The 22,086-nt window shown below is 41.6% G+C and overlaps 2 protein-coding genes and 1 non-coding gene across 5 annotated transcripts; 2 read left to right on the top strand and 1 right to left on the bottom strand.

Moving 5' to 3' along the window:
- Positions 1-256: 256 nt before the first annotated feature.
- Positions 257-9,337, bottom strand: LOC136420572 (uncharacterized). Of its 2 annotated transcripts, none has more exons than XM_066407566.1 (6): positions 9,196-9,337; positions 7,613-8,038; positions 6,812-6,916; positions 6,594-6,662; positions 5,740-5,814; positions 257-5,294 (listed from the first exon to the last, which is right to left on the bottom strand). In XM_066407566.1, the coding sequence occupies exons 1-6, from the start codon at positions 9,320-9,322 to the stop codon at positions 1,777-1,779; spliced, it is 4,320 nt and encodes a 1,439-aa protein (XP_066263663.1). In that variant the 5' UTR covers positions 9,323-9,337; the 3' UTR covers positions 257-1,776. The 2 variants fall into 2 exon arrangements, with proteins under 2 accessions (XP_066263663.1, XP_066263665.1); XM_066407568.1 differs by having other exon boundaries at positions 7,613-8,043; positions 9,196-9,278.
- A 1,312-nt stretch (positions 9,338-10,649) lies between these two features.
- Positions 10,650-18,940, top strand: LOC136420614 (SET domain-containing protein 4-like). 2 transcript variants are annotated; one of them, XM_066407652.1, is made up of 12 exons: positions 10,650-10,811; positions 14,112-14,219; positions 14,430-14,525; positions 14,725-14,762; positions 15,124-15,212; positions 15,483-15,776; positions 15,894-16,035; positions 16,409-16,583; positions 17,044-17,131; positions 17,366-17,446; positions 17,861-17,984; positions 18,116-18,940. In XM_066407652.1, the coding sequence occupies exons 2-12, from the start codon at positions 14,156-14,158 to the stop codon at positions 18,278-18,280; spliced, it is 1,356 nt and encodes a 451-aa protein (XP_066263749.1). In that variant the 5' UTR covers positions 10,650-10,811; positions 14,112-14,155; the 3' UTR covers positions 18,281-18,940. The 2 variants fall into 2 exon arrangements, with proteins under 2 accessions (XP_066263749.1, XP_066263750.1); XM_066407653.1 differs by lacking the exons at positions 10,650-10,811; positions 14,725-14,762.
- A 1,548-nt stretch (positions 18,941-20,488) lies between these two features.
- On the top strand, positions 20,489-20,597 carry Trnaf-gaa (transfer RNA phenylalanine (anticodon GAA)). Its single transcript has 2 exons — positions 20,489-20,525; positions 20,562-20,597. It is a non-coding gene; the product is annotated as a tRNA-Phe (tRNA).
- The last annotated feature ends 1,489 nt before the right edge of the window (positions 20,598-22,086 follow it).

Below are 22,086 nucleotides of genomic sequence, written 5' to 3'. Positions count from 1 at the left end.
TAAATGTATATGGTCTTACATTGCAGTTGAGTGAATCCAACCAAGGGGGCATTATTTCAACCTCCTTGATCCAACTATTTCCAATACCTTAAACTGTGTTCCAAGGTGGGTCTAGGTTTATGTTGATAATCCAGCTCACCAATATCTTTTCAAGTAATAAAATAAAATAGATCTAAAATGTTTCCATTCACCCAGACATTTTCTAATCTGCACACCTTCTGGCTCGATGAAGAAATAATTCACAAAACCACTGTGATAAAGTTAGTACCTTTTATTTCAGTTATGATTGTCCATACAATGTCTTCCAAGGAGATATCCAACAGTGAAATGCTTAATGTCAGGTATGAATCTTGATGGAAGCTTGCAATAGAAAAAAAAATAAGTATCTATTTTGAACTTTGTAAAGTTTTGCACTTTTTAAACTTAAGAATGTTTTGAAGAAGCCCTTCCTCCTTGAGAGTCTGTGTACAATGTTCATCATCAATGGGTGGCTGTGAACAAGGACATTATATAATGTCCTTGCTGTGAAGTTAAGTGTAATGTTAGTTATGTTCTGGAATAGGATAAATGATGTATGTAACTAGAAAGGTAACATTTGTAAGCAAATACACATGTACAATGCTTACCTTCACATAAGCCTAACCAAGCACTGCTCTGTTTCTTCTTACACATTGATCTATATGTAGACAAGCCCCTCCAGCTCTGTCCTGCCACTTGCTACATGATGTTATCTAACACCACAGGATGTCTATTTTATCAGTAACCATGGTGACAGCCATCTGGTCCAAATAACAAGTCATTGACCTTATTTGTTTGAAGAATAAGAAACGGAGCAAAAACAATACTTCCCTTCCATGATGGTTCCCATATTATTCAATCTTAGAAGTTAGGAAGCAAAATAATCAACTATTGATTAATTAAGCTACATGCGCGTATGTAAGTTCTATAGTCCCTATAGATATACAGATATCTGCTTCAAGTTTCGACGTGAAGGAAAACAATGGTAACATAGAAAATGGCTAGAGTACATATTTGTGTAACACTATTTTTACATGCAATCGGTTGTTAGTAGTTGCTCATTTAACAAAAAATAAAACTAATCTATTACTTTTGTGTTAGCTTCTTTTCTTGTATTTGCCATTCCATTATGTAAACATTTGGCCCACCAATAAATTATGCCGTATAAGATGGATAATAAACAAGGAGAATGCCTGAGACTGTATATTACATACTGTATTTCCTATAGATTGATTTGACGGTCACATCTTATAACCAGTTATTTGCATAAATAGGTGTACTGCACATTTCATCAATATCACTTCAGGAACTGTTAAAAGGTTTCACTGAACATTTGCTGTATTTTTGCTATACAAAACTGTGTTTAATTGCTACATTTTTGTTAACATTCATGTTGAGAAGCATACATAAAATGTATATTAAGTAGTCCTGTTGAGTAAAATGTATATCATAAGTGGTATAGTGCAAGTAAGCAGGTAAAAGAATTCAACAGCCTACACCATATGCATAATCTGCAAAAGCCATCTGTGAAAAACTTATTTTTAATATCAGCAATGAAATGCACCCGTTTCCTCTGAAACTGGTGTAGCAGGCCAGACTACACCCCTTGCCAGTATGTACCCAGGTACATGTTGACCAGGGGTATATTCTGGCATGCTACACCTGCTTTACACTAATATATGCACAGATGAATGAACTATTCTTCCTGTGACCATATTTAGCAAGGTGAGTCCTGCAGCAGCAATAAGGGGAATACCATTAATACAGTAGAGGGTGTACCCTGGAATGTCGAATCAGTTCCTCCTTCTCACTGAACTTGCCCCCACACACAACGCAGATGAACTGTCCCTGCTCGTTGGTGTGTAACGGCACCGTTGGTCGAGAGCTCGGCGGATGCAGCCTCATGTGCATGCGCAATGTTGCCTCCTCGCTGTACCTGGCACCACAAACGTTACAGTAGAACGGGCGCTGGTCCACCATGGCACGCATGTTGACCTTATTTGGGAAGGCCATGTGTAGCTCCTTACCAACAAGGATGGTCTGGCGCGACTTAGCACAGCAGCTGCAGTTCTTCTGGTGGATGACTGCAGCCGTTGGGTCTGCGACCATTGTTTGGTCTACAGCGTTCTGTCCTGCTGTCTCAATACCTTCGATCATGACAACTTTGTTCGCCATTTCTGCATTCCCTCCAACGTCGGCATTGACAGTAACACTGCTGTCAGTATGACTGTTCTCTGGTGGTGAGCTAGCAGTGCTAATCTCATTGTCCATGGCATCCAAACTGTCCTTTGGCTTCCCCAACAAGTCTAACAAGATTGGACTCTTTTTGAGGGACTTTTTGCGATCTGGCTTGGTCAAGATTACTTCTTGGGGTTCCTTCATTTTCAGAGGAGTCCGAGGTGAGCGCCTTTGCCGTTTTCCCGGACTTCCTCGCGATGTAGATGCTCTTCTTTTACCTCTAGTTGATCTTGCAGGGGCTGTGCTATCAGAGGGGATGAGGTAATCTGTGTCTTTTTCAACATTTTTGTTCCTGGCTGTCCTCCGCCCCCTTCTCCCCCGAGTCTTTCCCCCTCTCCCCAATCTCGTGACCCGCCCCACAGCTTCATGTCTATTGGTAGCTGTCTCTGTCGTTGTCTCAGAGTCGTCTTGGCGCTCACTTGGTCCCTCGTCACATCCCGGCTCCGTTTTCACCTCTACACCACCTCCCAATGATGTGACTTCCTTAGCACTATTACTACTACTACTTTCTCTAGTCCTGTCATCAACTAGTTCTGCCTCATTGACAGGTTTGAGCTCTTTGCTCAACTCTATAGCAGCTTTTAGTGTAGCATCTAAATTCTCCAATTCCTTGTTGATTTCCAAAGGCTTTGGCACAGGACTGGTGTTTGACACAGAATACTCAGCATTTATAGTAGGGACAGAGTTTTCTGTCTTTTCAATCATATAATGGAATGAAGAAATGTTTGGTTCAGTTGTAATTGGCACATCCTCTTCGAGATCCATCATCACATTGGGATCTTTCGGATCTTCTGTGATACCTGATACCATAGTTGGAGTGGCTTCTGTCACATGATCTAATGGCTCTTCCTTTATTTTCACTTTCTCCCACTCCTTTTCACCATTGGATTCTCCAGCTGGCTGTTCCATGGACGCACCCACCCCCTCCTGCTCTGCCCTGCCCTGACCTGACTGTTTTAAGTTGGCTATGATGCTGTGAAGCTGCATTCTTTTTTTCTTTCTTTTCTGTAGACCATCTCCCTTAGTTACAACAGGCGGTGCAACCTTAGGTTCCTCCGTACTGTCGTTTTTCTTTTCTTGCGCCGCAGAACTGTGAAAACGAGGAGGAATGATTGGTTGATTCATATCGGCCATAAGCTGTTTTATAGACCCTTTTTGTACAGGCTTTGGATAAGGTGACACCACGGCTACTTTGTGGTTGTTTTGTTTTGGATGTGGTTTGAACAGGTTGTGTTTCTTCAACTCTTTCGTCAGATCCAAACCGACAACTTTCTCCAGATCCTTCCACAGCTTCTCTTCGTCTTTTTCTTTCTCCTCTGCTGTCTTTTCTCTTTCTGACTGAACCGTTGATGGATTTGAGCTACCGGCGACATTTTGCGTGCTGTCTGTTCTGGACAGCTGCAGCCGCCATTCCCACTCCCTCCCTGTGTGATTCCTCATGTGTAACTGGATGGTTTTTGCATCGCGATATCGTGCTTGGCAAACAAGGCACTGGTACGGACGGCTTTCCACGTCCCTCTTCATGTCGCGATGATCTTTCATGTGCATCTTGTACTCATCAATATCTGCGACCGGCTTTCCGCACAAGTAACACGAAGTTGCCTTAATCATGTTTAGTTTCCTGCGTCTCTCGAGTTCCTTGTTTTCCAACTTCTGCTTACGGAGGAACTCTGGGTGGAATTTACGGAGGTGTCGGTCACGCGACTGCGTCTGTCGGAACTTAGCGCCACAGGCAGCACAAACGTGCTCCCCCTCCCGGTTGTGAATCTTACTGTGAATCTTCAAATCTTTGCTACTTTGAAAGAGAGCAGAACACTTGAAGCACTTGAACTCAGAGGGAGGAAGCTCAGGAACAGAATGGCTGTCGAGGTGCGTCTGATAACGCTGCTTACAGGAGAACTTAGCCGGACAAAAGGGACAGGCCAGGCCGCTTTTACCAACGAGAAGCTTTCTATTCTTCTGCTGCAGAGGTAATTTACTCTCAACCCTTGGCTGTCCCCTGTCATCTCTCTCTTTCAGTTTCTCACGTTCTTCTGTTTGATCTGAAGCCATTGTTGCTTTGTCGCACTCTTCACTTTCACTGGCAGTTTCTGTTTTATCAGAGCGATTTTCATCCCCATCTTCTACTGTTGCCCCCGTCATGCTTCGCTCTTTACCTTCTTCCGTGCTGTTTCTGAGTGAGTTACCTTGTTCACTGATGTCTGATCCTGCATTACCTTGTACACTAATATCTTTGTCTGGCGTATCTCCCGTGACTCTTTGCACATCGACATCTTCTGCAATGTTTTCAGTGCTTTTCTCTTCAGGGGAATGTGTAGTTTTTGGTTGGCTTTCTTCCTCACTGTCTAACTCAACTTTATTGTCTTTAACTGCTTCCTCAAGTTCTTGCTTTGAAAAATCCACTGCACCATCTTTCTTGGTCTCCATGAGTTCTTTAAGGAGTTCTCGGACTTTCATGGATTTCTTCCCTTTCCTTCCCCGGTTCTTCCCTCGGTGCTGTTTGTTCCACACCTCGCTAGTACGGTCGCCCTTGTCTCTGCAACTCTTCATGTGACTGGATCGAATTCGCAGCCGATCAAACGACTTCCCGCACAGTTCGCACTTGTATTCCTTCTTGGGTTGACCTTCTTTGTCGTCCTCGTTCCCGCGCCCGGTTTTCGTGAGGTGTCTCTGTCGCACGTCCAGGATTCTACCGTCCCGCGCCAGGCTGTCCTTGTACCGGCAGCTCGTGATGTGGCTCGACCGCATCCGCAGAGTCTTGAACCACGCGCCACAGATTTCACAACGATACCCCTCGGACTGGAGGTCATTGGACGGTAACAACACATCTCTCAAACCAACAGCTGACCATGAGTCTGATTCGCTGTAGAAACCTGTCTGCTGCCTGGATCTGTCTGGATTTTGTATCACTCCAATATTAATGTTTGCGCTGGCCAACAGGCTACAGTCTTGAACATCGGGTGTCTCAGACTTTGGCGCAATCGGAATCCATCCTTTTCTTCCAAGAAGGTATTGAGCTTCTGTATTTCCTTTTGTTCCTGAATAGAAGAAAGAAAAAAAAATGTTGTATTATCTATATCTTCTAGGTGATCTCTAGCATGATTTTATATTTTACAGACATGACTTGGGCACTTATGTCTGTTATGAGTATGAAAGTTGAACACACATCATTACCCTGCTGTAGTGCTTGCACCTATGTGTGGCCTAAGGGCTACAAAACAGAGATAGGCACCAACATATACACTATATGGTGTGGAAAGGACTTTAACTTTAAATACCTCTTAAAGACATCAGTGAAATCTCTTGGTGAAATATCTCAGCTATCAATTCTAACTGGTTCACTTCAGCTAACAGACGGTCACCAAAACGTTGGTTGTGTAATTCAGTGACTGACCAACCTGACAACTATTCAAGGACATTCTTATTCACGCTCTAAAAACAATGACTGGATCTATGGGGAAGTTTTTTCTCTTCCAACCTTACCTTCTGTAATGTCCTGGTCACATTGTTGTGGCTTCCATATTTCTACTGGCTCTGCAGAAGGGTAAACATCTTCACCTGTCAACAAATAACAAAGAAGTTTATCTAAAACAAACAGACAAATACACAAAGAAATCAGCTTTGGTACAGGTACACTTAGCTATAAGTAACTAAGACAAACTAAGAAATAAATCCACTACTGTCTCGTCATATGGGATAAATGACATAAATTAATATTTGCTACCCATTTCCTGAACATTCTGTAGAAAAAATTACAGAAACAATCTTAAATCAAAAAGATGCCCTACTATAGATTACAAAGAACTATGTTTTTTTCAAGAACAAGTATGCCACCACTGCCACCTGCTTTCATTCCAATGGGGCAAAATTGTAATTTATTCTTGAGCAGCCCAACCCCATATGTCTGCAAAGCTGGTGTGTTATGCCGAAGGGCGGTTATACCGGCTATGCAATACAGAATCTGTGAACTTTTACATTTGCATGGCTGCTGCATTGTTCAAGGGTATAGCTTGCTACATATGCTTAATTTCTATAGCCTGTGATTGCAAATACTGTCTAAAATTCAAAGTTAGCAATCGCCCAAGCCCAAGCTGCTAATTTCCATATCTTGGCGAAGTATAATTTTTTGCATATTCATAAAATCTTCAAATGTTGGTATGACCCAAGTATGTGGCTCATTTGCATATCACCTGCCAAACCACTTCACATAAGGACAATGACCTTGCCCCAAAACAAAAAACTCTTAAAAACACTGGATTGTCAATATTTACAATAAGCTTCCAGCCAATATTTGTGTATTAAATGTTAAGCGCCAGTAGTGAAAAGTTGAATCTTACCAAAACTGGTCACATTTTGCCGATCATCTGCTGTGTAGTACTCGTCCAAACCTTCATCTATATCAAAAGCTGAAAAGAAAAAAAAAACATTCAACATAAAGTTTCTAGTGAAAATGCCCCTGCAGTTCCAAAAATGGCTGCTTGGGGCCAAAATCTATACCACTGTAACTAAGAGATAGAATATTAGATCCAAATAAATAGTATTTGGACTGTACTACCTTCTTCCTCTGGGGGTGGTTGTCTATGCACCAGGCATTTGTCCTGCTTTCTCTTCCTTTTTCTCCCTGTTGGCACAATGGGCTCTTCCTTTGGTAAAACTGGTTCTGGAATAGTTTAACAGCAATAATGACTGATAATACTGAAGGTGGAAAGTTGAGGAATTGCTAGTCTTCATTAACATTAAAGGAAAACTGAAAATGCACCAAAAGACCTGAAAAACAGGTGGCTAGTAAAACCACAGCACATTATTGATAACATTATTTTTTACAATACATACGGTAACAAGAAAAAGTGCAATCACATATCAATGACACTCGAAGTGTTCTCCAAGTCATTGACATTCTGGCAATGTGTCACACCAAACAGAGCAAATACCTAAAGGGGACAGCAGATGAAGTATCATAGGGGAAGCACGTCATGAATCTTTTTGCTTTTCTCTACTAGTACTGGTAGCTACTTGAAAAGGCATTGACACCAAACCCTTTTGGTGTTTAATAATATCAAAAACTATACTGTGCCATATCAACTTATCAAAAAAATGTCTGAATTCTAGGAACCAAAAACACCTATTCTATCCTACCTACTGTAAATTTTGAAATATTCACTGTGTCTTTAGGTTTGCAGTTTTCGTGGTGACCTCTTATTGCAAAAATTATGACACTTAGTGAACATGTTTTGTTCAGAATGTTTTGCATTGTTTCAGCTATTGTTGAAACCACAAACTCAAAGATATCGCAGACTCTTCAATTTCACTGTGCTGCAAAATTTAACTGCTGTAAACTTAAATGAATTTTAAGTACCTTCTTGCAATTGGGGGCCTTCCTCCTCTTGTAATTGTTCTTCATCCTTCTCCCTTCCTTCCACAATGATGCCTTCTTCGTAAACGATCATAACCTCGCAATCGTTGCGTATGGCATCGATATACCCCAACGGTTTCAGTTTCATGGGGCTTTTGACGACAAAGTCAGGAACGTCAGGAAAAATACCCTCGACTGACTTGCATACGCGGTGGTAGCCAACTTTAGACTGGAAGCAAACAGCACAGTACAACGCACTTTCTTGTCGTCCACAAGCACCGAACGCTACGACTCCGCAAAGCTGGTCCACGAAATCTACAGGAGTGATGTCACCGGCGTCAGGAACGTAGATAGCGTAGTTGAAGTTCGTACTTCGGTTGGGCAACGGACGGTCCGCCGAACGAAAGATGTTGAATCCAGACATGGCAACTGTGCTGGAAGAGAAAAAAGTAAAAACAAACATAATCAACTATGAGGTACTTTTGCTATGGCTTTCTAAATGTCCTTTTGACAAAAAAAGGATTTGTTGTTTGTTATATTATGTTATGTGTGATCAGTTATATGAGTCTTCATAATCACTTCGATTTGAAAATTTAGTGCCTTTTTATTGCCTTTTGCATACACTTGCATCAGTTTTGTGGTATCTAGAGGATGTCTTCCCTAAAACCAAGTCAGTATGGCCTAATCAACTATAACAACCACGAAATGGATAATACATTATCTTTGGCATCTTGCCTAAAATTCCCTAAAAGAAAATAGCCCCCAAGACAATGTGGTTTCTCCCTCTGTGACACATAATTCAAGACTAGTCCATTGAAGATACTAGGGAGGGATATGTTCAAGTTTAAGCAAAAGTGACACCACAATTACTCACCATTATTCAACATAATCCTCTAACTCTATCCTTGTAAATTTTATCCTTGACAAAATAAAGTAAGTTTATCTCAATCCATCCCTTTCTCTATTGTTTTCCTTGTAAAGTGAGTAATAAAGTTTTCAAACACCCCCTACCAAGATATTACAATGGAATCGCCCTCCTCACTGCGAAGCCCACAGATGTGAATGGGAAGGAAGCCAAACAGACGAAAAAAACAAATCAGGAAGCTTTCCATAATAACCAGGAAATATATACCTCAGATCACAAAAGATTTGATTTCTATCTAACAGACTCTTAATCTAGAAAGGGCAAATTATGACGAGAAGAAGCGACGAAAATCTCACAAGTGAGCTGTCTGCGCAGCAAACCTCCCGCCAGTTCGCGGTTAGTTGACGGCTACAGGTTTCCAACACTCCACTTGAACTTTCGGCAAATCGGCACTTCCAAGTTAAAGTTAAAACTCTTGATTATTCTGAAAGCCCGGGATTTGTCGGAAAGACTTCTGAAAATTGCGTTTGGCTTGGCGAAAGGTCGTTTTCGTGAACAGTAGTCGAGAACCCACGGGTTCCCGCGAACTCGACAACAGATCTGCTTTCGATTATTTTTCTTGGACGTGCATGCGCCCTGTGCCGAGTCTACCGTTCAGATGACATAACAAAGACCAGAGAAACTGTTAAAGAGAAGTGAAATTTATGAAAATAATTCTTACCTGCTCCAGCTTTGGACTGCAGCAAAATGGCGACGCTAGTGCCAAGAATTGGGATCTGCGCATGCGCAATACGTGGCGGTGCACACGTAGACTGCGTCTTTACGCATGCGCGGGAGGAAGAGTCCATTGTACATGACGGGGGCTGCTGAACTAGTACATCTGTTGTTTTTTTACTATCGCCAAGAAATCAGAGCTTCGGTGAATAATTGCAGATTTGGGCTATAAAATTTCCGTCAATGAAAAAAGCGCATTTAGGTTCTAATGCTATAATTGCCGACTTTTCTGGTAACGAGTATCACTAACAGCTATCATTATTATAATAAGAAGAAGAACCGAACTGATTGTCACTAAATGCGTACGCGTAATCCGTGTCGGAACTCGTTATGCTAAAATATACATGTTATACTCATACAATTCATAGCGTACTAGTATTGATGTTAATCAGAACTTCCTCTGAAGGAAATGAAAATCATAACATTTTTTTACAAAGTGACGCTTGTGGGGACGAACCAGTAAAGAGTACAAGGACGATGCATTTTTATCCAGGAAGGCGCATAGATGATCTCCATCCCCACAGTTCATTTTATGGAGCAGTCCTAAGCCGGTGCGATACCGACGGTCAAGGCCGTTTAACGCACAGACAAAAACAATCAACTGGGATAGCGTGTAGTGAATGGCAGTAACCCAGTAAGTTCAGTAACTGGGACATGGGCCAATCAATACAACAGAGGACATCGCTTTCTGCCCTTGCCTTTAGTCCTAAACAAAGTTATCTTCTCTAGATATTGCCCATGTCTTCAGTAATAATATGTGTTTTATTTGCAGGTAACTTGATAAAGGTAGGCAAAGGTAGTCACATGGCCTATTTGAGGCCGTAGGGGCAGTGGGTTGTTAATCCACTATGTCTAAGGCACGGTGTTGGAAGGCAGAGCCCATCCCTCTCATACCACATCATTTTACCTCCTCAACCGAAGTCAGGTATCCATTTACATCTGGGTGGAGTAAGGAAAGTTGCTTGTAAGCATGATATGATATCTCAAAGATTCCAGGCATGTTTTTCAACTGATGTCTGATGATGATTTTATTTTGATAATTTTGAAAATAAGAACCAATAGATTTAGTCGTGGACAACATGTTGCTTTGTTGTTGTTGATTTTCACACGATCGTACTTCTGACAATGATAAAGATATTGCAGATTATTGTCCGAAGGCTCATTGCAAATAACAGGAAAATAGGTTATATCGAGTTAGAATAATTAAGGAATTAAGAAAATATGTTATCACTATCAAAGTTCGGCAAAGTTTTGCAATAAAAGATTTTACTCACATTTTGTAAAGTTTACATACATATATACATACAACAAGCCACAAAACACGCGTAAAACACTGAGCCTAACCCAACATCTGCTTGGAGATTAAAGCGGCAAGGCTAACACATGGCCGGAACGTGGTTGACCTTTCACCCCGTGTCCCGCTACCGGCTTGCGAACTCTCTGTAACCCGGCGTTGGAAAAGCGAGTTTATGCTCTCTAGTTAGAGATCCCACTGGTTTATCTGGCTGTACAGTCTCCGATCACTTCTCTGCCAAGTACGTAGCAGAAGATTGACTAACTGAAGTAAGTATAACGATTTATAATGTAGTCTTCTCAAGTCGTTTGGGCAAGGAGATTATGGTTTGGGTTATGTACAATCTTCTGTCCGGCGGTCCTTTTATTGAGCCGTTTTATTCTAGAGAGAACATATCCGCTGAAGATATCTAAAGGATACTGTAGAACGTTCAATAGCACACAAATCGTATCTACCAAACGGCGGAATATAAGAGGGTCTGCATGGGGGGGTCCTGGCAACGCTTAACGGTAAATTCAGGCCAGCCGATAACGCTTAACGGTAAATTTAGTCCGGCCGATAACGCTTAACGGTAAATTCAGCATTTTTAGAACATGAGATACCCCTGAAGACGACGGTTTTTTTGCCACTAGTCGTCCTGATCTTGTGGGAGGAGACCTTTTACGCTATGCCATTATCGCACGCCTGCTCCGAACGCTTTAAGTTCGGCGGCGACAGGCAATTTCATGATCACGATGACGAGCGCCGAAGGCGCGACGAAAATTTTGAAATCTTGACCCTCTGAAACGCTATTTCCTGCATTCTGAGGGGGGGATTTTGCTGAAGAGTAAGCTCGTGTTTCAGCTTGAAATTTTGTGGGGGGCGCCCTACTGACATATTTTCGCCGGAGCCGGCCGTGTGCTCCCTGGAGAAAATGTTGAAATCTTGACCCACTGAAATGCTTTTTCCTGCGTAACGAGGTAACGAGGAATTACTCAATAACGCTTAACGTTGAATTCAGGATGACAAATAACGCTTAACGAGGAATTAAAACGACCAGTAACGCTTCACGATTAATATACCGATAACGCTTAACGGTAAATTCAGGGCGGCCGGTAACGATTAACGGTGAATTAAAATCGCTCGTAACGCTTCACGAAAAAGGGCATGCAGACCCTCATATAATTCTGCACAGTACACTTTGTGGATAGAACGAGTCGACATAGCGGAAGTGGGTGTAGGCGCCACGTTGAGTTGTGACAGCTTGCCGCTTTTGTACTTTGCACCGGACCAAGCCGTGGCTGTACGTCTGCTAAAATCGTATAATTTTGTAAATACTAGAAGTAGAAAACGCGTTACATGAACACAAACAAATTGGTCAAACTGAGGTTAAGAAATTAGACCAGTTGGCTCAAGTCGAGAGGTTTTTCGGAACCGGATGTACAAAATGTATGTATAGCAGCATCCCGGTGATGCAATCCACATGCCCAGGGCATGAGTTGACCTAAACCCAGGGGTTACTAAATAGTTTGAATAGTTTAACCTCCTTGTCGGGACAGGATTTCTAAAAATCTGGAAGCAGATATTGGTAGGAAATCGAAGATCGTAACATCACTTAACTTCTCCGACTCAGAAAAACTCAATATACGCATTCTCAGTTGAACTTGAAGTCTACTCTTGTACTTTGGCACTAGTAAACAGTTCTGAAATGAAAAAGTACTAAATATTGACGGGGCTAGCTGACATGGATGATCTTTCCCTGACTGAAAAACTCCTGTCAAATTACTAGAATTCTCTATTTTTTCCCAATTTCAGACTTTTTATCCAATCAAGGTCTTCTTTTGTTTTTCTACCAGCTGTTATTCTCGAATAGCTTGAATAATGGCGTATATTTGTATAAAATGTCACACTGAAGTCAGTGGGGAGTTTCTTTCCTGAAAGAGACCGTCTGGTGTGAAAACAAAAGGTGTAAAATAGGTGCAAATTGTCTCTTTTCTCACCTTCCTTTGATTATTTTCGTTTCTTTTTCTTTGCAATTATGGGGAAACATTGGAGTTTTTTAAACCCAAAAATAGGCCTAGGACGTGTATTGATACTATTATGTGGGTTGGCGTCCTATAGCCTCTGAATGTTTGTCCAACTTTGTACGCGATACTTGTAACGTTGGGTAACCTAAATTCGTGGGGTACTTAAAGTCGGGATTTTTCGAAAACGGGGTATTTAGGGATATGTGCTAGATGCAAAATCAGTTATAACGCCAGCAATGCAAAGCAGATAGACTAACGTATTCAGAACACTGGCTGAAAAGCTTCGATAACCATGCATTAGAAGTTGGCGACGTCAAAAACTCTCCGTCCCTTATTGACAGAGTCTGGGGGCTTCGTGGGAGAATCACCCAGCACGGTTGTTCGCTGGTTTATAAGACAAATGTCACATCTCCTGCCTGCTAAACACAATTATTTATAAGACAACTTATTACAATCTCTTTTGCTAACCTGCAACTGGATTCTAAGTGTGATCAATCATCAAAACTCCTCTCTGTTGCTACAACCTACGGCACGTGTATTTTCCCGCCGCCATATTGTTAACCAGAATCCTGTTGTCAAGCAGACGACAAAGGTTTGTGAGGAACACTTTTTTGTCTAAATGCTGCGTGTGATAGTGGACTGAGGAAGATATTTTCCTCAAAGTTTGCTCCTAACACAACAAGGAACACATGGACATAGTAGTATTACCATTGCTACGGCATCCAGCTAACTTCCCATGAATAATGTAACGTTACACGTTGCCCGATGATGACGATGGGCCGACTTTGAGTGAAGTTCTACCGACTCAACACACGGGTTGTTCCCGAACTGGCCTGATGTGTGCGGTACGGCCGTTTTTTCGTGTATTTTTTTTACTTGGACACGTCTATATCCATAGCACTCTCCTCAAGCCAAGGATGGAACGAATAGCTGCTGTATAAAATGTGATTAGCGGTAAGATATTCAAGACGAATCTTCTCTCCCGAATTAATGTGCCCCCCTGTCCGACAGCACCTTTATTGTGCGTGCGGCGGACGGTAGTTTCAAGTTGAAATATTATGGTGTCAGCACGACTAGAGACAAAATCTACCATATATATGATTAGTGCAAAGATAGTACATGATACTGACAGAATTATAGAAAAAAAGGATGGTTTATTGTTCTGCTAGATTGATTTCAGTCAACCATTATCTGAAAAATCCCGAATTTAGGTTACCCAACGTTATATAGGTAAGTTCGATTATTCGAACCCCATCAGGAGCACGATTTAGCTGCCAATGATATTCCGTTGCAGAGAAATGTATTTCAATCGCGAGACTTTATTTGGCAACAAACATTAGCGTAATGTTTATTGAGATCTACCGTAGCGTTCGTAGTTGTTGTCTCATTGTCACTTTTGGCAAACTTCCAAGGTGAAACAAAGGTAAAGCAATAATTTTTATATTGAGGTGAAGCATGGTGCTTTGTTTGGAGGGGGGTACAATGCTACGGCTCAAGCTTTCACCCAAGCACACTGAATATACTTTTAATACAACTAAATACATGTACGTTTTATTTCCGTAGGAAGGCCATATTTATCAAAGATAAACATCTCACAGAAGGGTACCATGGTTGCTAGGCGTGGTCGTACATGGAGACGGAGACGACGGAGAAAAGACGAAACTAGACCCGGTAGGTATTACCATTTACCATACCGCGCAACGTCAACTCAGATATAAGCAGATATTTATTATTTGGTCAGGTCTGATTTCGTAAACCCTTTCAGGCTTTCTGTTTTGTTTTGTTTTCTAAAATGACAAGAATAAGCACCAGTGTTTACTTACGGTGTGGAAAGGTTTACCAATGCAATGTTCCTCCTGTATTTCCCTCCTATTTGTTTAGTGTCTCTTGCACACGAGGAGTCTTTCGTTCGCTTCTTCCAATGGTTACACAGAAATGGTTGCAGAAACGTGCCCCTCAAACCCGCCATCTTTCCAGGTACGAAGATTAGACGTTTATCTGATATGGCTGTGGGCATTTTTCACTACACCTTTATTTGTCATCCTTTAAATGATTTGATTTTCTGAGTTTCACTTTATTGATAAACCTTTACTAATGCTCCTTGCAGTTTTAAAGTATTCGTATTCATTATTTACCCTCTTTGCTTGCTGCGTGTGTGCGTGTCTTTTCTGTTTAGAAACTGGCCGGGGACTGATGGCTACAAAGGCGTTAAAGGTATCAGAAACTGGCTTCAAACATTCTTATACTTAAATGAGAATGTAAATACGTTATAACCGAGACATGATAAAACTGCTAGACATACTGCTGTATTTTCCAGACCAGCAGGTAACATGGGAAATATAGTTTTATAAAAAAGAACTATATCCTATCCAAATATTGTAACTATTTCCTGTAAAAGGGGGTATTTCAACGAATCCTTACTGTATTTGGGTTAACAATGTAAAGGGGAAATGAAAATGATTCTAGACTAGAGGCAATGTTTCATTCTAGCTGTATATATCAGTTATTTTACAGAGCAAATTGTTGTTGAGGATCCTTAGAAAGAAAGCCATGTATCTATTCCACTCTTTTCCAGCACGAAGAACTGATTCTGACGATCCCTAAGAGGTTACTCATCACACTGGACGCCATTATGGACTCCTACATCGCTCCGTATATTGAACGGTAAGGTTATCTCCAAGTAGATGTGGAGTGGGGGTAGAAGTGTCCAGCATTCTTCACCGAAGACGATTCCGACTTTTACCGAACTATTACCGAGGAGAGGCGAAAGAGTACGGATGTCACAAGCGGATCATAACATTCCCTTTACATGTTCGGTTTTTATGAGATCATGGTCAGAGGCTAAACTAAGAGACCCCATACCCCACTTGATAAAGGAGCTACCTGATGTAATTTGTTGGAGTCACATCTTTGTACTCTGTTGTCCTTTTCCAGGGCGGATCCCCAGCTAAACCCCACACAGACCCTCGCAGCTTTCCTCATGTACGAAAAATACAGGCGGGAAAAATCCTTTTGGCGCCCGTATATCGACATCCTTCCCGAAGAGTACTCGTGTCCAGCGTTCTTCACCGAAGACGACTTCCGACTTTTGCCGAACTCTCTCCGAGGAAGGGCGAAGGCGAAGAAGTACGAATGTCACAAAGAGTACAAAGAGCTCACGCCGTTCTTCAAGCAACTAGCAGATCTGTTCCCTGACCAAGAGGATGTTTTCAGCTTCAAAGATTTCAAGTTAGTAATCTTAGGTGTTACGTAGCTGATTCTTTAATATATTTAGTCATCTTATGCTAATCTTACGAATAGATTAATACAGATTTCAAGACGATCATATTTTGTTTCCTTTTTCAGGTGGGCGTGGTCAGCTATCAAGACTCGAGCTTTCGACGTGCCCATTGGACTGGAAACTTGCCCTCACATCCGGGACACCGACACGCCCACCCCCACCATGTTCCCATTGGTCGACTCCATCAACCATTCGGTAAAAGCAAAGGTAACCGATCGACAAAGACTTAGTGTTTTCTAAAACAGTTTGTTCAGTTTTTCTGCAGTTGATGTGAATCTTTCTTGATAAAGAAATAAGACATCACGCAGATAATTTTAAACGAATGTAGAAGTCAGACGTTTTGATAATTATCAAAATGATAATCTTATCCTTATGATATATAACGTCACAGTCAGTGGGATGTTTGAAAACATATTTAAGGCTAATCAATGGTAGTTTAATAATACATTTGGAACGCAATAGCAAGGGGCAGGAAAAGTTAGAGTGAGAGAAAATTATAGATTAGATTTAATGAGAGTGAAAAAAATAGGTTTTGGGACGGTTTAGCCCAGCATTTGCGCACGTGATTTCGTGTTTCCAGATCAGACACCGTTACAACGACAAAAGCCGGTGCTTGGAGAGTCGTACGGGGACCGTGTACAGGAAACACGCCGAGGTCATGAACAGTTACGGGCGCGCCGACAACGACAATCTCCTGCTCGAGTTCGGATTCGTCGTCCCTGGCAACCCCGCTGACACCGTTACATTTAACCTGGGTAAAGTGTCGTCTGAAAATTACGTCACCTGTTGTCCTCACCAAATATGGCGTGGCACGGTTGATCAATTAATTGTGCGCATGACTTGATCATGACTTTCTCATCATACAGGTCTGTCGGAAGATCAGAAAATTGACTAATTTCTTTCCTCCTATCCTTTCAACTATCATTTAACGTTCTAACGTCTTTTACATGTCATCATATATTTGCAGTTCTCTGCATAACCCAAGCATCTTGACTCCAGGTTTCGGTTAATAATTTGTCTCATTGTCAACATATTCTTTGTATAATCGATATCACTCTCTTGCTCTTACCCCCCCCCCTCCATTCTGTAGAACAGAAGTCATCAAATCTGGCGACCATACCATCAATTTTAAAGGTCTTGCAATAGCAGGGGGAAAATTGAAAACTTAACAGCAAGACACTCGTGTAATAAAAACTTTGTATTTTCTTACTGTAGTTCAGGACGTTCTGGAGTATCTACAGCCTGAGAACAACGAGCTGCTTGAGAGGAAGATCATGTTTTTGGCGCAAAACAATCTCATAAGGTGAGTGACAGGGATGTCGGACGTTTGTTTTGAGACCCATTGTTCTGTGCATGCTGCCCCCCCCCTCCCCCCCAAAAAATTGTTAGATTTATTTTACCATGGAAAATGGTTTAGACTATAGAAAAACTGTACCTTGAGACGAAATTTGAAAAAAGAAGAAGAATGACTAGATTATTACGTCAACTGTTAACCTCCCCGCATGATAAATGCATCATCTCTATGTTTTTGTTCCAGCGACCTGACCTGTGGTGTTACTGGTGTGTCCCCGCAACTGCTGATAGTGTTGATGGTGTTTCTGTGCAAACAGGATGACGAGTGAGTGCTCAAAATTTTGTTGAAATTGTCTATTTCTAATCTTACCCATCTGCTACAATGTCTTCATTGAATTGATTGTTTTACACCGTTTTTCTGCTCACTCACTATCTAAATATCGTCCTTTCCGCCTCTGTCAGTTTTTCGCCTTGGCCCTGGCACAGACGTTCTATTGTACATGTTTCTGTAGAATTCCTGACAATTAGTCCGAGAATGTGGTGTTCATTCAATAACGACTGTCATGTTACTGATGACATTTGCGGTCTAGCAGCGACCCCATGCGATTTTATCAAAAACTGCAAATTTAGCGAAGGTCAGATCATGGTCATGGCCAGGTGTGTGACGACATTAATGGTCTAATAGCTCCCTCATGCGGTTTGATCCAACACTGCACCGTGATATCCACGGTTCTTTCAGGGATGTCTGGGAGGATGTGAGAACAGGCCGTTTTGAAGAGGACGGACCCCTGGACATCAAAGCACGGAAAATAGCTGGTCGGCTGCTGTCTCTTCGACTCCGGACTTATCCCACTACCACAGAGGTAAAGGTTACCTCCACAATATGCCAATTATATTTTAGAAGCCCTTCCTTTTTGTCTCACGTGTATATGCATCTCTTGGGTATGAGAATATTATGACGACCATTCATTGAAAAAATTGTTTCATTCCACAGGAAGACAAAGAACTGTTAAAGGAAGTGACGCCACCCTGCGGACGCCTCGCGGTGTATTGTGGGATGGAGAGGAAGAAGCTGCTGGAAAATGGCTTGAAGATGCTGCAGCACAGCTCCAAAGTGGCCATTGCGAAGGGCGTCCTCAGGAAACTGTTCTCTCGGTAGAAAAACACACCTATCAGGAACTCAGTAGCTGCCCAAAAAGCATACTATTGGCTAAAAACGGCAATACGCAACCCCTTACCTGTTTACTTGTAAGTTGTTTAATAGAGCTATCAAATGTCAGAAATGTCATGCAGAAATGTTGATATCACGAGTATCATAAAAGTGTGAAATCAACTACATGTACCTCAAGAGATTCTAAACATTGCGTAATGTTGTATCTATGTGTATATGTATTTGTATTTGTTTAAGGACCACAGGAAGAATAGCTGCACATTGTATGCTAATTGTGGATCCCAATAAAGTCAAAGTCAAAACATTTTATCACAATTGCAATAGTTATGAAACTTTCACATTGAAAGATTTTAGACACCCATTTTAGACTGTGTTCTACATTTTATCAATAAAGGTTTTACGTGACGTCAGTCGACAACTTTCACGGCTATTTTGAATCAGAAGTTATGTGAGTACTGTGTTTCAATTTTACACCAATATTATGTTTTAAAAGAGTGTTGTAACAGAAGTGAAGGAAAACATATGAGATGTAGACGGTCGCACATGACAGTGCGCAAGCGCCACCTAGCGAATGTCTCGACAGCAGCTCTTCGTTTTCTTGTAAGATATCTCTTTATTCTCTTTAATAAAAAGGCCGGAATACCTCAAGGATTGCGTTATATGTGTGAAACGGTGGGCGACAAACTGGACATATCAACGATTTGATTAGAAATTCTATAAATCTCGCAAGCACCTGTAGACTTGATCACTCATCACGGTTCTCTTGCCGTTCCGCCCCATAAAAATGTTCCCACCTCCTAATGTACGACATCAAGCGGGCGGAACTAAACGACGTGTCCTGTTGATAGAAATTCCTTTCACCTGCCGCTGCCACTCACGCTGAGTCTCGGTCGGACAGATCGTGCAGTGGTCACTTTTAAACTAACTAGCCTCTACCAGGCTCTATAAGTAGCAGGAAAAATCCCCACTGTATGACAGAATGTGAATTTGTTTGTTTGTGTGTGTGCGTGTGTTTGTGTGCGTACGTGTGTGTGTGTGTTTGGAGTGCGACCATTTTAGATTTAATGTCTCTGCCTCCTCTTCTTTTGTGCGCGCTTGATAATTTCTTTCTGCTGGCATCCATTCTATACAAGTTCAGAATGTGTAAAGAATACCCTAAAACTAGTAAAAGAAAACATCCACTTCCTTCGCCAGCCCGCTTGATCAGACGATAAAATGACAGCTAACAGAGCAGTGATCCACTCCACATGCTTCTACCATTACAAAATAACCCGTCTATGGTCTATGCCTATCGGGTAACTCGACCACCTACTGGATCCACCGTGTTACCAAACAAATCAATCATGAGGAATTTGAATGTGCTGACAGTTGTGACGTGCCCACCTACCGTACCTGTGGGGAGGGGGGGGGGGCGAGGGGACCACCCTGCCATCACTCATCATACTGACACCGTGTCTTCGGGGGGGCTGATTTAATCTGATGGATGGAGATATTAACTATGCACAGGAAACACTGGGATCTCTAAGGGGACAAACATTACTATGCGCACAGTATATTTGTAGTTTTCAATTGTTGCCTAAGACACACACAATCTGAAGCCGTAAGAACGTTTTGATGTACGGATCGGGGAGGGCCACTGACTAGCCTGTGTTACACATGTTCTCCCTACCAGGGCGGCTACATGGGCCCTCTCAGTTGGTCAGTGGGACGGGTGATTTTAGTTAGGCTAGGAGGGCTACATGCATGAGAAGGATTCTTTTCGGTCGAGGAGAAATTATCAGGAACTTGTGGAGAGTCAGACAATGGTATCACCTCGCAGAGGATGAACTGAGCCATCGATAGATATTCTATCAGGTACCATATCGTGTTTTGTCGGATATTGTCTTGAAAAGAACTCCAAACATAGAGATAATCGCATTCCAGGGTGATATCATCGACGCCAAAGTACGATGAAGTCAGTAAACAACAAATTTTTGGGTGACTGAAAGTAATGAGGTAAGACGGACGGATGAAGGATGAAGGGAGTGAAACAGAGAACGAAAGAGAAGACGATCAGCGTATCTCATGCAGCATCTTATAAAAGTTCTAATCAGAAGTTCCGAAATAGCCCGTCGTGTTTTTATTCTACCAAAGGCCCTGTAAGGAAAAAAATCCAAGACCAAGTGTAAACCGAATGACTTCTCTATGTTTTCCAGTGCCTCGATAGCTCAGTTGGGAGAGCGTTAGACTGAAGTCTCGGAAGCCAGAACACTGGCTTGACAAATTGGAGATCTAAAGGTCCCTGGTTCAATCCCGGGTCGAGGCAGCTTTTTCTTTTACTTCTTCTTAACTAATCGTTTTTCATTTAATATCAGATTCCATGCTGGTGGCTATCTGAAGTTTATTTGTAATGGTGGTGCTCCCCTAATTTTTTGGACACCGCTCTGCGAATTAGAAGACCGCAGCAGAACGTAATTCATTATGTGCGCTTGGATTCTCTCACCTGTCACGCCAATCACAAATTACAGCGTTTGACGGTAACCGATGGACTGTAACGTTACCATCGGGGGAGAAGAAGTCGAGCTGTCTTACGGCAAAAATGTTTAAAGGGACAGTTCAGTAACATCATCTATCATCACCACTCCTGTAAACGGTCGTTTTTTCTACAAAATGCTCACAAGGAAGAATTCTGTTCAGCTTCTAATGAGATATTTTCTACAGCCGGTCTTTCTTGATATAGTGACGACAATTTTTGTCCAGAATTACCTTTATCTAGTCCCATCCTCATGTCCAGTATTACAGTAAGCAATTTTAGTCTGCACAGCAACGAACACTAACCCCACAAACCATACACCAATTGTAATACCTTACAGTAACACATCTATACGTACTATTGACCCTAAAACGTCCAATATCAAACGCCCTTTGATAATTTTAACCTTTCTTTTAAGGAAGTTATAGTTCAAAGTGGTAGATATTTTAAAGTCAAAAATGCGGTGTATACTGATTATGTTTTTGACCAATTTTACCTTTATTAATTGAAGCTTTAAAAGAATAATTCACAGGACGCCTAGTGACCTTCAGTACCCGTTGGTTCATAAACATCGTGCCCTTGTAATAATTCGCCTTCAGAAAGCCAAGCTGAAAACACGGACACACCCAAATTTCTAAATTGCCGTGTGCTCCAGCAAGTGTACTCAACCTGTCATTATGCACAATAGCTGACGCTGATAGCAGTATGTTATTTTCACTGTAATGCCGTGTCATCTGAGTTCAGCTACAGCTATGTGCCCCCCTCCCCACCGAAAAAGTTTTGAAATGTCGACAAAAATCGAGAAGGTTACAATCTGTGTATTGTTTTTTTCCACAATATTGTGCCAATAATAGCACATAGTACTCAACACACACGGCTAGCGTAAGTCCAGGAAATTTCTTCTAAAATCTAAAATCATCTGGGATCTTCCTCCTCTGTGCTGTTGTAAAAAAAGGGGGTTGTTGACACAAAATAGTGTTTGATAATAACCTTCAAACACAGGTGCGCAGTCAAGTGGCCATAAACTGATTGGCAGGAGTTATAAAATGTTCATGCTTATGATTTAGTAGCCTGGTTTAGTACAGCTATGTTTTGAAACCCTTTGAACGTCTTTGAATATCTTTAAATCATTCTCTGATAAAATAAACCATACGGCATCTTTTAAATATGTACAAATATATCTTCCTTGTACCAAAAAATGTAACTTCAGTGCTGTCTTGAAAAAACTTAAAGACGCCATTGGTTTGAGATTGCATATTTGATCTGCAACAATTTGTGACGT

Source organism: Branchiostoma lanceolatum, chromosome 15 (genome assembly GCF_035083965.1).
Source record: "Branchiostoma lanceolatum isolate klBraLanc5 chromosome 15, klBraLanc5.hap2, whole genome shotgun sequence".
NCBI classification, from domain to species: Eukaryota; Metazoa; Chordata; class Leptocardii; order Amphioxiformes; family Branchiostomatidae; genus Branchiostoma; species Branchiostoma lanceolatum.
Note: the sequence above shows the minus strand (reverse complement) of the source record. Positions and strands in the feature narration are given on the sequence as shown.

Bases quoted from the DNA above. Each gene is read 5' to 3' on its own strand.
- LOC136420572 (XM_066407566.1), bottom strand. From the start codon at position 9,322: ATGGACTCTTCCTCCCGCGCATGCGTAAAGACGCAGTCTACGTGTGCA. The intron at 6,663-6,811 runs GTAGTACAGTCC...TTTTCTTTTCAG, and splicing joins ACCACCCCCAGAGGAAGAAG to CTTTTGATATAGATGAAGGT. The intron at 5,815-6,593 runs GTAAGATTCAAC...ATTTGTTGACAG, and splicing joins GCAAAATGTGACCAGTTTTG to GTGAAGATGTTTACCCTTCT.
- LOC136420614 (XM_066407652.1), top strand. From the start codon at position 14,156: ATGGTTGCTAGGCGTGGTCGTACATGGAGACGGAGACGACGGAGAAAA. The intron at 14,220-14,429 runs GTAGGTATTACC...CTATTTGTTTAG, and splicing joins AAAAGACGAAACTAGACCCG to TGTCTCTTGCACACGAGGAG. The intron at 15,213-15,482 runs GTAAGGTTATCT...GTCCTTTTCCAG, and splicing joins ATCGCTCCGTATATTGAACG to GGCGGATCCCCAGCTAAACC.